At 34.2% G+C, this 14,905-nt stretch overlaps 1 protein-coding gene and 1 long non-coding RNA gene across 2 annotated transcripts; both read right to left on the reverse strand.

Annotated features, from left to right (window-relative positions):
• Positions 1–965: 965 nt before the first annotated feature.
• On the reverse strand, positions 966–2,706 carry LOC127735596 (uncharacterized). The gene is made up of 2 exons (XR_007998511.1): positions 1,762–2,706; positions 966–1,579 (listed from the first exon to the last, which is right to left on the reverse strand). It is a non-coding gene; the product is annotated as an uncharacterized LOC127735596 (long non-coding RNA).
• A 15-nt stretch (positions 2,707–2,721) lies between these two features.
• On the reverse strand, positions 2,722–6,420 carry LOC127733700 (uncharacterized). Its single transcript, XM_052243013.1, has 2 exons — positions 3,844–6,420; positions 2,722–2,793 (listed from the first exon to the last, which is right to left on the reverse strand). The coding sequence occupies exons 1-2, from the start codon at positions 6,418–6,420 to the stop codon at positions 2,722–2,724; spliced, it is 2,649 nt and encodes an 882-aa protein (XP_052098973.1).
• Positions 6,421–14,905: the final 8,485 nt, after the last annotated feature.

Consider the following 14,905-nt stretch of genomic DNA (forward strand, 5'->3'; position numbering starts at 1 on the left):
TGTATTTTATAAATGATGTATGTTCCGAAGCAATGACAACTTAGCTGATGATACACTCTTGGACTATACACTTGTACAATGACAATACAAGCCAACATTATTGAGAACAATTTAAACATAAAGATTCGTATGATATTTTACGAAGAAATCTACTGAAGGTAGAGCTTGAGATTTTAGTTTTTTGCCCCTGTAAGTTTATTAGATACTTACTTGCATTCTACCTTTCCGTTCAATTTCTAGCTATAAGGCTATGTTGAGTGGTTTGCGGCAAACACACACTTTTCAACGAAAAATATACCAGGGCTGTATTATGGCAAGTTTAGATGCAATTAGTAATTTTTCAGAGCGAAACATTTTTGAAGAAAATTTGACGACGGAACACTAAAAGGCTGCAATAGGTCACATGGCCTTTTGGCACAACGTGGAATTACTTAGCTAATTTGCGAGTTTTCCGGCAAAGTTGGATGTAGACGTATGTATATATTATTGTGTATTAAAGATCGTTTTGTTCCCAAACGTTTTAAGGTGTACAAGTACAAGCTTAACATTTTTCAAGAAACATACGCTGTATTTTCTTGGTTAAAGGAAAGGGTTGGGTTGTGTTAGGTGTAAGAAAATTTAATTACACCTATTGCTAGGAAGGTATATCTTTATTCTATTTTGTACTCAATTATATCATGCGTTTTGTCGGGCAGAATGTTACACAATTATTGTTTTTTATGAGGTAAATTGTGGTTTTATTGACCTTTGAACTGTTTTCTTCCATATTCCGAGCGAAAAAAAAAATGTACTTGATGACAAGTATTTAACAAATCCAATTGTACATCAAATATTGTGTCATGATAATACATATAAAAGAATGAACGTTTAGCGCGGTGTAAAGAAGTGAAATTTTCACTTCAGGGTTCTTTTAGTAAGGGGGACAATCAAAAAGATCTGTCAATTGGGCGTCAACCAAAACTAAATAAAAATTTGCATTTAATAATACCACAACCACAAGACAAACACAAAACACAAATATACACATATGAAACAACCTCTCCACGACCTCTCTTCTATCTCACAAAGACAATGACAAATACACGGAACTAAATACACATAACTAAAAGTTAAAATTAAAAGTAAATAAATAAATTAGTCCATCACAGTCCATAAATCACAAGTCTATATCAATCCAGAAATCTCAAAGGTTGTTCTCGTTTGATCCGAATTATAATACTGTTCAAATTTACTGTCTGTCAACTTGACAAATATTGAAAAACCAATACTTTGACAACATAACGTTAAATACTTCAGTATCTGAGACAAACTGTCAAACAAGTTTCTGCTATGTTTTAAATTGTAATTGTCCCGAAACAAATTCACTGACGGACTATTTAACCACACAGATATTCAGGTTGTTGTAATACTTAATACTTGAAAACTATCTGTTCCATTTAAACTATCAAATGTTAACCATACACACAGTATATATTTATCCTCATCTGAGATTCAACTTTATATATAGGAAATTGTCCCATTTTACTTATCACTCCTTTCTTTTAATGGTCTAAAATACTTCCATAACTCAACAAGTCCCCTGGGAAAGAAACAAAACACAATTTTAAATAACGGACCGATTTAATCCCGAATAAACGTAATAATTTGACAACCGTGCGCGCCATAATTACAATATGACAAACAAAATTTGATATCTCGTGCGAATATTTGAAACAGAAGACATAAGGGCGGGGCATGGTGTGTTTGTGTGACAAAACCTACCTGGGAGTTCTTTATTGTCCTGATGGACAAAATATTAATGAATTCTCCTGAACTGATCATTCCTGATATAATATCTGCCCTGACAATAGTCAAACTCCAACTCCAAGTTCCAGTCAGTTTTCAACATCTGACTTCAACACTGTCCAGGTGTTATACTGACAACACCTTATTTCAAGACTAGTGTTTCTAAATTAACCTGCCTAACCAGTTTCTCACCTTCACATTACCTGTTTGTCAAACTTGATTACTTTTGTTCTATTTATAAATCACTAAGATTTAAATCCAGGTAACACTCAAAGAAGGATAACTCAAAAACTTTACAATCCTCCCCACTAAGGAGACAAAATAACATTTTTGTCCAACCCAAACACTCTCTCATACCCGATACAAAATAACCTACCTGTCTACATCATTTAGACAGAATCTTATAACTGCCAAGAACAACATGCATAAACATATATACAACTATACACACCACCTGGAGTATTTCAGGGGACTTCTATTCCTCCAACCTGGACAACGCATCTGCCACAATGTTCAACTTACCAGGCACATACGAAATTCTAAATTTTAATTCCTGTAGGGTCAGACTCCAACGTAATAATCGCTGATTACTCATCTTCATTCTCTGAAGCCATTGTAATGGTGCATGATCTGTTTCAATATCAAATTCCTTACCTTCTAGATAAACCCATAAAGACTTCACAGCCCATACTATAGCATAGCATTCCTTCTCTATAACCGAATACCTACGCTCAGCATCTGAAAATTTCTTACTCATATAAAGAATCGGATGTCTGCCATCTTTAAACTCTTGTTCAAGTACACATCCAACGCCTGTGTTACAAGCATCAGTACATAAAATAAATGTAAGAGAAAAATCAGGCGCTCTCAACACTGGTTCTGATGCAATCATAGATTTCAACTTGTCAAAGCACTGCTGATGTTCACTGGTCCAATTTACCTTGTTTGGCAAGCCCTTCTTAGTGAGGTCTGTGATTGATGCAGAATACTTTGTTTGATATAAATTTCCTGTAGAAACCAATAAATCCAATAAAAGATCTTACCTGTTTCTTTGTCATTGGTGGTTTAAAATCCACAATAGCCTGAATCTTATCCTGTGTAGGCTGGATTTCACCCCCACCTACTATATGTCCAAGAAATTCTAACTTACTGAATCCAAAACAGCATTTTTTTGGTCTAGCTGCTACATTTGCTTTTCTAAGAGCAAGTAATACTAACCTTATATGTTTCAGATGATCTTCAAATGTATCACTATAAATTCCAATATCATCTATAAATGAATCAGCAAAGCCATCACAGTCTTTCAGGACCTTTCTCATCAGACGTACAAAAGACGCACTAGAATTTACCATACCAAAAGGCATTACTGTAAATTGATAGTGACCCATCGGTGTCACAAAAGCACTTTTCCTCTTGGCATCTTCATCTAGACTAAGTTGCCAATATCCCTTGGTTAGGTCTATCTTACTTAGAAATTTTGCCTTACCTATCTTATTTAGCACAGAATCTATCTGCGGCATCGGTGCTGGATCAAATTCCGTAATTTTATTAATTTCCCGGTAATCGCAACAAAACCGTATTGATGAATCTTTTTTTTTTCACCAATACCACTGGAGCTGCATACGGGCTATCCGAAATCTCAATAATGCCAAGTTTCAACATGTCATCAATTTCTTGTTGAACCTTCTCTCTAAGTGCATACGGAACAGGATATGGCTTCCTATACACAGGCTTATCTGTAATTAATTTTACCTTATGATGCACAAGATCTGTCCTCTTTGGTACATCAGTAAATATGTCTGAGAATTCCCAGATCAGTTCTGAGATTAACCTATGTTGCTCATCTGTTAAATCCTCTGAAATTCTGACGTCATTTACTGTTTCTTTACCTATCATCTGAGGAGTTACTTTATAGTCTACATCTATGTATTCATCTTCAAACTTATCTTCCACTACATCTATACATGCTAAAAATTCTACCTCATTTTTCAGTGCTTCAGGACGCTCATACCATGTTTTCAACATATTCACGTGATAAACTTTCTCTTTACCTCTTACCTTGACTTTATAATCTACTGGTCCTACCTTATCTGTAACAACGTAAGGCCCTTTCCACTGAGCCAAAAGTTTACTTTCACTAGTGGGAAGTAGAACTAATACCTTAGTACCAACCTCAATCTCTCTCGATCTTGCCTTCTTATCGTAATACCTCTTCTGTACCTGTTTTGCATTCATTTCATTCTGGTGTGCTAACTCAGATAACATTTTCAGTCTCTCTCGAGTTTCAATCAAATAGCTAAGTACAGACGATTGGCAATCCTCTGGTTCTTCCCATTGTTCTTTCAAGACAGACAGTGGTCTTCTTACATTTCGACCATACAATAACTCAAATGGCGAAAAACCTGTAGTATCATTTGGTACCTCCCTATAAGCAAATAATACATATACCAGGTACTTATCCCATGTCTTTGGTTCTAGTGAAGCATAGGCTTTCAACATACGTTTCAAAACACCATTGAATTTCTCACACATTCCATTCGTCTGAGGATGGTAAACACTGGATACCTTCTTTTCAACCGTTAAAAGTCTGCATACTTCCAACATAAGTGACGACTTAAAATTTGATCCTTGGTCCGAAAGTAACTCTTCAGGGAAACCTACTCTAGAAAATACTTCCATCAATGAGTCAACAACTGTCTCTGCATCTTGGCTTCTCAAGGCAACAGCTTCTGGGTATCGAGTGGCACAGTCCACAATTACCAAAATATACCTATTTTTTCGTTCTGTAACCGGTAATGGTCCAACAAAGTCAATAGCAATTCGACGAAAAGGTACATCTATTGGAGGAATACTCACTAGCGGTACCTTTGCTGACTTACCTTTTGTACTTCTCAACTGGCAAACATGACATGATTTACAATACATAGCCACATCCTCAAACATACCTGGCCAAAAGTAATGATGTAATATTCTATCCCTAGTTTTCTTTATACCAAGATGGCCTGAAAGAGGAATATCGTGAGCAAGTTCCAGTACTATGGCCCTATACTTCTGTGGTAAAACAACCTGATATATCTCTTCCTCACTGGGAGTCACATATACTCTGTATAGTATTCCTGACTTCATTATGAAATAGGATGACTGTTGTCCTGGATTTTCCTGAACTAAGCTCCTTACCTTATTCAAAGATTTGTCGTCAGCTTGAGCTAATTTTAACTCATCTCTGCTATACATCTTACCTACCTGTGGTAATATATTATCTGTTACATGTTCATTTAACTTGTCTATACTTACTTGTATCTTTTCTTCTTTTTCGTCTTCTTGTTTCTTCTTGGCCCTTGTTTGTACAGCCTGGCATGTGTTTTGATCAATATTCTTACCATCGTTTTCTACTTTTTCAGTGCATACATCTTTAGGAACAGAGGTATTTACATAATTACCTATAACTAAGTCCGCAAATGGTATGTCTAAAATCAGTGCCAACACTGAACCAGATATATATGGTGTAGTAACATTGATCCATACCTCTTCACAGTTTCTGACAGATCCATCTGCTAACCAGATATCTTTCATTTTACCTGTTCTCTCCATCCCTTCTACAAGACTACCATGTACAAAAACTGTGGAACTGCCGGTGTCACGTAAAACTGATACTGGCTTACCTTCAACTGTACCTTTTACAATTTCTATACCAGGACCCTTACCTTCATCAAATTTTGCATTTACAGCTACTCCTGATAATTTCACAACTTTACCTTCATCAACATCCTTCCTTTGTACACACTCTAAAACTTTATCTTTGTCTACACAAAGTCCAAAGCTACCTTTCTTACCTTTTTCCGTACCTTTCTTTTCAGTGCAATCATAACTCAAATGTCCTTGTTTATGACAAATGTAACAAGTTTTAGGTTTACTGTTATTCTGAGACATGAACGGTTTTCTGAAATCCTTACTCTTTCCTAGATCCTTCTGTAAGCCTCTGGTTTGACCACTATTATTACCTGATTGAGGTTTCATCTTGAAAGCATCATCTGATACAAGACTCTCAATCTTGTGAGCCACTTGATAGGATTCAGCTAAATCAACAACTTCATGAGCAGATTTAGGCTTGTGCTCATTAACCCAAAGCCTTAAATCCTTACTACAAGTTTGGAGTAATTGCTCACGCAACATCAAATCCAACAGTTTTTCATAACTGTTACCAACACTCTCACGTTCAAACCAATGTGCTAAATACCTTTCTAGCTTAACCCTGAATTCTCTAAATGACTCGTCTTTTTCCTGAATAGCAGACCTAAATCTTTCCCTGTAGGCTTCTGCAGTTAACTCATACCTTTTTAGAATTGCATCTTTAATCTTGTCATAATTACCACCATCAGCATCACTTAAACGAGAGTATGCCTCTAATGCCTTACCACTCAATAATGGCACAATACGAACTGGCCATTCAGACTTTGCCCATTTATGCAAGGCTGCTAGTTTCTCAAAAGACTTCAAAAAAACATCTGGGTCTTGACCTTCAATAAATTTTGGTAACTTACTATATTTCTGATCTCCTTTGTTAGTAACAGGTGCTGCAACACCTAGAGCTTGTTGCACTGCTATCTCTTTCTCCTTAATCTCAAGTTCACGCATGCGTATTTCTCTTTCCATCTCTGCACGTTTCAAATCACGATCTGCTGCACGTTCTTCGCGCTCCGTCGCTTGTATTTCCTTCCACAGGGTCAGACAATCTGTAACAGACCCCCCTTTTTCTACTAACTCGGACATCCATTTAGGCATGTCCATGACAAAGTTGAATTTCAGTCAACTAGTATAAACCCTACTGACAGATCCCACCGTGGATGCCAAATGTAAAGAAGTGAAATTTTCAATTCAGGGTTCTTTTAGTAAGGGGGACAATCAAAAAGATCTGTCAATTGGGCGTCAACCAAAACTAAATAAAAATTTGCATTTAATAATACCACAACCACAAGACAAACACAAAACACAAATATACACATATGAAACAACCTCTCCACGACCTCTCTTCTATCTCACAAAGACAATGACAAATACACGGAACTAAATACACATAACTAAAAGTTAAAATTAAAAGTAAATAAATAAATTAGTCCATCACAGTCCATAAATCACAAGTCTATATCAATCCAGAAATCTCAAAGGTTGTTCTCGTTTGATCCGAATTATAATACTGTTCAAATTTACTGTCTGTCAACTTGACAAATATTGAAAAACCAATACTTTGACAATATAACGTTAAATACTTCAGTATCTGAGACAAACTGTCAAACAAGTTTCTGCTATGTTTTAAATTGTAATTGTCCCGAAACAAATTCACTGACGGACTATTTAACCACACAGATATTCAGGTTGTTGTAATACTTAATACTTGAAAACTATCTGTTCCATTTAAACTATCAAATGTTAACCATACACACAGTATATATTTATCCTCATCTGAGATTCAACTTTATATATAGGAAATTGTCCCATTTTACTTATCACTCCTTTCTTTTAATGGTCTAAAATACTTCCATAACTCAACAAGTCCCCTGGGAAAGAAACAAAACACAATTTTAAATAACGGACCGATTTAATCCCGAATAAACGTAATAATTTGACAACCGTGCGCGCCATAATTACAATATGACAAACAAAATTTGATATCTCGTGCGAATATTTGAAACAGAAGACATAAGGGCGGGGCATGGTGTGTTTGTGTGACAAAACCTACCTGGGAGTTCTTTATTGTCCTGATGGACAAAATATTAATGAATTCTCCTGAACTGATCATTCCTGATATAATATCTGCCCTGACAATAGTCAAACTCCAACTCCAAGTTCCAGTCAGTTTTCAACATCTGACTTCAACACTGTCCAGGTGTTATACTGACAACACCTTATTTCAAGACTAGTGTTTCTAAATTAACCTGCCTAACCAGTTTCTCACCTTCACATTACCTGTTTGTCAAACTTGATTACTTTTGTTCTATTTATAAATCACTAAGATTTAAATCCAGGTAACACTCAAAGAAGGATAACTCAAAAACTTTACACGCGGTGAACATCAATTTCTTCAGGTGTATATGCTGTTTTATTCAAAATCCAACTTACTAAAATAATACCAAATTAGAATAATTATTTTAATCGTATCTTGTGCGTATTAAGTCTTTTCATCTTTCTACGGAAAGACCTTTGATTTTGTTAAGATCAATTTTTGCGCTACTTTTGTTTCTGAAATGTCGCTTTTGTTTCAAAACATGTCGATAAGATGTTTGGTATTTTATATCGAACTGTAATTGCGCTTTTGAAACGAATCCTTTTTAAGCGAAGACTTTTCTATATTGGAGTTATCTCCCCGTACAATATTCCATCTCTTCAGAAAATAAGGTCAATTTCAAAGGTCAAGGTCATGTTCTTAAGTTATCAATATAAGGTTTTTAATAATTTGACGCAATGCCAGTTCATTTGGATCAAAGTGCTTTGTTGACTTTATATGAGTTTTCTCCCCTTCAATATTCAAATTAAGTTGTTTGGTAGGATAACTTCTTAACCATACTTATATAAGATTTGGGGTTCTTTAAATCAAGACCTTGAAATTGTGGTCATGGTAAAAGTGATATTCTAGATTTTGATCTTAAAAATATTTCCATGCTAGAACATAGTAAAGATATCTTTTGCATAAGTTTGGACGACATATGACTTTGAATAAGGTTAACTGGAAGTGCCATTATATTCTAATTTCATGTTAAAGTACCTGGAAACCCTATAAAAATCAGTGTGAGGTTAACTATCATATATGAAACCGGACGTGTTATTTTATAAACCAGAAGTAGCAAATTATGTCCCGTATTTCAAGTAAAAGTATATAAAAACCATATATTTTTTCGAGTACAATAAAAGCTATCATTTGACACCGGAAGTAGCATTTAGTATACCGCAAGTGGCCAAATTTCTTTTTTTTTCATGTCCTTTTGAAACACTGGGAAATAACTGATCATCTCGCTTATCTTAAAGAAAAGAACTACAAACTATATTTTTTTGGAATCGGTGCAAGATAACCTATCTTCTGACACAGTTTTATAAACGAAAGTTACATTTTGTAATTAAAAAATAATTGTGCAAATCTGTATAAAAGTTCATGCAACAAATAACACATATGTGGTGGTAAGACATTCAGTGTACCCTGAACAAATGGTTTTTAATTTTTCTATTTTCAGTTCCTATCATGGAAGCTTCTTCATTTCAAAACTCTCCTGGTCACGCCAGCAGATCAAGTAATTATCCATTTAAAAAATGTTACAGGATTTAACATTACTTAATTTACCATTGAAAAAGTGTGACAGATGTTGCATGCACAGCAGAAGATACCTACACTGGTCTCACTCCAATTGCACTTCATCTGTTTTTCTCCCATCTTTGATTTAAACCTGAACTGGTCACATGAAGTTTGTATTTAATATTTGTATTTGACCTTTTATTTTATTTCAAAGGATTTCCAAGCAAACTACGGTGTACCATAGAACTAATTAAGAATGTATCTGAACAACACACGAACTGATCATCCTGTTAATATAACATGGTGTAGTTAATGTATGAGCCAACCCGTCACTCTGTCCAGCCAGCCTTGTGAGAATCATTTATGCACCAGTACTAGCATTCCTGCATTTAATTCAGGATACGAGTATGCATCGACTGGGTATAATTTCGATCTCTTGACAGAATTTGATATTGACCCGGTATACTTCTTTGACACGCCAAGAGAACTAAAAGACGAAATCAGCTCACCTTCTATTCATATTTCTGACATGGTATACATTAATGGTGGCGATGTTATTTTGTGTTGTTCTGGAACAAGAACCGTGGCAGAGAATTAATTTCATCTAACAGATTTTTGAATTGCCTAAAGATTTTGAAATATAGTGACAAAGGCATGTATATTGACCAATGCCGATAAGCTAAGAAGGTATCCCGAGAAGGATTTGTTTATTGTCCAACTCCAATGAGGCCGTCGTTACACTCGGAAGCCGAATTCAATTTGTTGACTTACCGGAAGTGAAACCTGGGAGATCAATGATGGTCGGGTCTATTAACTGTACAGGGATAGCCATTGCTAATCATATGATTTATGTTGGTGATTCCTCGAAAGTTCAAGTGCTTGATCAAATTGAACGACATTATAAACAAATTGACTGCTCGGATTTGTTTACCACCATATGCTTGAATCTAGATGGTCGTTTATACTGGACAACAACAAAAAACGATTATTTATGTTGCATTTCAACAGAAGAGTTTTGATCTACCGTTATAATTCGTCTATACTTGGTCCTAGCAATGATGAAAGTTATACGACGGACGATGTATTCCTTGAAAAACTATAATAATTGCATTTTTATTTACAATTATATTTCACTTATTTGATAATTGATTAAATTATTAATATGTACCATATTGTCCGTACGAATATGTTTTAAGAATATTTGGAACGAGAACAAATTAATAATAAGTTCAATGTGTAGATTTTAGTTGACCACGGGAAAGGGCGAGATATTCATACTGCCGTTGAAAACTTAGGAAATGTTCGGAAGTGGTAGGTTTTTTTGCTTTGTACCAAGACACCTATGGACCCAAAGTTGTTATAAATGTCCTTCAACGTACAGAGAGCGAGACACGGTTCTATCGCGACGTAGTGGATATCAATTTATCCAGCTGCCAGTCTAACGAGCATTGTCGGTAGACCCCACCGTACACATTTTTGATAAAACTGCATCCAGTCTCGGTCAACAGCTGGAATATGCAGCATAGCTGTGGAACCCGTTACCACGATAGTGATCATAAGAGTTTGAATGTATAGTTATATATAAATATAATAAAATTCCCATGAAAAACAGTCCAATTCTTTACAAAATGACATGCCAAAACACATGCACACATAATATAAGTAATCCCGACGTTTAGCAACTTTTTATTCATTCATGAATTTAAATATAACTTTACTGAACTAGATCAATATGGTGTCACAACAAAAAGCGAAACAGTTTAAATCAGTTAGGACTTTTAACAAGACAACTACATAGAAAAAAATTAAAGCACAGACAAAATAAGTATTAACTTTTCAATTAAACGATTTTACGAAAAATACCTGTTTCTTATTTTAATTCTAATAGTTTCGCCGGAGTATGTTCAAATATTAATACGAAATTCATGCGCTGGTCTTCAAGAATAATTTCGCACGGAGTATGTTCAGTTTTCAATTCATGCATTTGTATAAAATGAATTGAGGGGAAATTAATCCTTGCACTATCATCACTACATTTTAAAAATTTATTCCACAAAGAGAAATGTGTTAATTTAACATGGTTCTTTTTATTAATGCACATTTGATAGTAAAACATAGAATAAAAAAACTAAAGAAACGATGAACCATAAATCAACCGAATATTTAAAACTATTAGTTAACATTAAATGACAAAATAAGTAAAATTGATAACACAGAATAGCATAAAAAAAAGAAACGATTGGATAGAAAGTTTAAACGTTGTACTTGTTTTCCGGACGTCAAGCCTTTCTACCGGTCTCTACACAGGTTATCTGAATAAGACATTGACCCTGTTATTATTGAACATTGTTTTACGTTTTTATATACCGAGTACCTCATTAGTGATATTAATAGAAATTTAATCCCAAGTAATTGTGTTGCTATAAATAAAGATGTAAGCAGTATTTTTCTTTTGTGAATTGTTAATACATATATATAAATAAAGGACGTTCTATTGCAAGCCTGTGCTATTTACTATTATTAATAAGGTTGTTAATGAAATTAATTAATGAATAGCTATAAATAATTATTTATTTTGAATTTATTGAACCATAAAATTAATTTTTGACTCTCTATCAAAAATAAGGCTCAAAGAGCTTTTTATATTATTTATATTAACAATAGCAACGTACACACATGTTGGCGTATGAATGCACAACGTCAGAGTGGGCGTGTCGCCATAAAAATTAACAACATTGAAAATAAAGGTACTACTTTTAACCAATCAGAAGACAATAAATACACCAAATTTATTTATTATGTAGTATTAAAAAAAGAGGAGAGCTATTGAAAATTTAAATATGGTCCATGCCTCTATATCGCCTGTGATGTCTAATCTGTCATATTTACTGTCACTGTCTGAATGCTATACACGAGGACTGATTAACGAAACTTCTCTACCTTCAGGTCAGATGGATGAGGGTACATCAATAAGAATACAATTCAAAATTACGAGTTATTCATTTTATTGACATGCAAGGAAACGAGAGCCGATATAATAACATTCAATTTCATCGTTGATATTAATTTTGTAATAAAGTTGTCCATAAAATTATCCGATGATACATTCAAAAACAATCTTTGTCATTTTTCTAGCAGTCAATTCTTCCCTCCGCTGTCACTAGGTATGTCAACAACAAAGAGTACGTTCTCTACTATATTCGTCTATGTCATCACCAACACCTAAACCGTCACGGTTACAACCGATACATGTACAAGGACCGTTGGCGCCGCCTCTACCATGCTCGCCTCCAATAACATTGCTCATGTCGCCAATAAAACCACCAACACCACAGAGTACCTTACTTGATAACCTTTATCGAAGACCAAAAATACCAGAGTAAGTAACTGTTATTTGTTGTATGAAAATAAGTGTTAATTTTTTGAAGATTGTTTGGGGATGGAAAATGGATCACCTGAACTAATCACATACAGCAATAAAACACATACAGAAGAGAGGCCTCCCTATGGATGTATATGTTCAGTTATTATACGGTAATTATTCATATAATTATTTACCATATATAATATCATTATTTTTCGAATAGATTTTGCGAGTTTTTTAAGCACAAATACGCAAATATATAGCAAAAACTGTTGATAAACTCGTCCGGAGTTAATAATTCTATTCTTGGATTGCTGTTTATGAGGTATTCAATGGTGCCAAAATACGACCAATACTTCTTTAACCAACATTAAATGATCAGTTTGTAATATTAATAGTATTTTATGATATTTTGTTTTAGCAAGCAACCACAAACACAACCTCAACCAACAATAGAAGAAAAGCTGCGATTGGCTTTGGTTCTACCTTTTATCAAGTAATGAATTGTATTTTATGACAAATTGTTAAGCTTCTGTGGCAATCTATTTATTGCTTTGTGCATTTGGACACACTATACCTACATATGAATATATATACACCAAAATATCAGACAAAGAAGTTTAAGGTGGATAGGGCTCTTCATTAATATCCATAGAATTTTTTGATAATGTGTCAAAATGTAGTTTATATCATGCTTTTTTGCAAAAATATAATACAACGTATGGGTCATCGGGCTTTTTTTTCACGCTACATGTTGTGCAAAAATGTCAGATTTTTTGATAGATTATGCAAGGAAAACACAATTTTGTGTGATAAAGAGAAAACTACAATATGGAATTGTAAGATAACATATGAGAAGATAGCTCTTATAATATGCTTTCAAATAAGATAAAAAAAAAATGGGATCACCGGACTCGTTTTCTTGCTACATAATAGAATAGGTTAATTCACACACATTCTATTATAAAAGTTACTTTATCAGAGTTATCTCCCCTTCTATCTGAGTTATCTCCCCTTCTATCTGAGTTATCTCCCCTTATGTGGCAAAGTTGGAAAAACAATGAATCAAACAAAAATAGTCTGTTTTTTTACAGCCGTAAATATGATAAAACATATAATTTTCTATAGTTACACGAAAAGTCTTCCACATGAATTACATACTACTCTCGAAATTTGTACATTTCATTAAAGATATAGACCAATTGTTATCTGTTATTTCAAAATCCAAGATGGAAGAAGACACCCCAGCTACCTTAAATTATTTAAATGCACTAAAAGGCGCAAGACAGGGCCGACCGTGCGAGGGCTGTATAGCCAGTCAAGGTCGTTAAAAAAACCCATCATCAGCTACAGTAAATTTATGTACTTTGTTTTGATATTAGTATTTCCTCTGGTGGACTATCTTGCAGTAAATGATAAGATGTCAAACTAACCTACTTTACCCTTTCCCAGCCTGAGGATACAAACTACTACTGTCCCACCAAGAATGCATATTTCTCGTTCAATTGCTCTTATGAATAATTTCCTTAAAATCAAATTAGGAATCTTTTTTTATTAATTCATATAAAATAAGGAGATGTAGAATGATAAACAATGAGACAACTACATAACGGAATCCGAATGAAGCAGATTTAAGCAACTGTAGGTCACCGTACGGTCTTCAACAGTGAACAAAACCCGTACTGTAGAGTCCGCTATAACAGGCCCCGACATGACAAAATTTCAAGAAATATAAAATTTCTTCTAGTGGTAAACTTTTTGTAGAAAGGACAAATGTACATATATGATCTTTTTAATGTACACAAAAATTTAATTCAAATACTGCCTAAAGATTAATTTTTGTTCTGATTTTTTTTCTTCTGTTATTGTTGTTTCGGGAATAAAATTTCAGACCCCAGTAAAGACGAGGAACTCAAATCCATACTCTCATTTCATCGGAATGGATTTTGGTGTCCATCAGACGATATCGTAAACATAGTATTGCTAGAAGATGATGAAGAGTTAAAAAGTTCGAAATACAAAGTATTATTTTTTGCTTCTTTTTTTAATAGTATCTCCTTGATCAAAAAGGTTGATGCGATACTTTTACAATTGGAAAGAACCAATAAAATACCTTTCAAAATATAACATACTATATTTTCTGTATACATTTCTTTTGGCGTAATTCTTCTCATTAAAATCATGCAAGGTGTTCATGCCATTTCTTTCCAAATCACACTGATTTTGGTTATTTCGTCTCACTGATAATGCCTGTTTCTGGAAGAAATTATACAAATAGCCACAGTGACATTAACTTTGAGCTAATCGAATGGTCAGTTATGTGTGTTGAGTAATGCAATTCAAGAGTTCATGGTTTATTTTTTTTTTTTGCCCATTCTGTGTGTGTGTGTGTTTTTTTTTTCTCTCTTAATGTAAAAAAAACAGAGAGTTGATATGATACTAAAACAATTCGTAAGGGTTCCGCGGAACCCTGT

This window comes from Mytilus californianus, unplaced genomic scaffold, assembly GCF_021869535.1.
Source record: "Mytilus californianus isolate M0D057914Y unplaced genomic scaffold, xbMytCali1.0.p SCAF_3, whole genome shotgun sequence".
In the NCBI taxonomy this organism is placed as follows: Eukaryota; Metazoa; Mollusca; class Bivalvia; order Mytilida; family Mytilidae; genus Mytilus; species Mytilus californianus.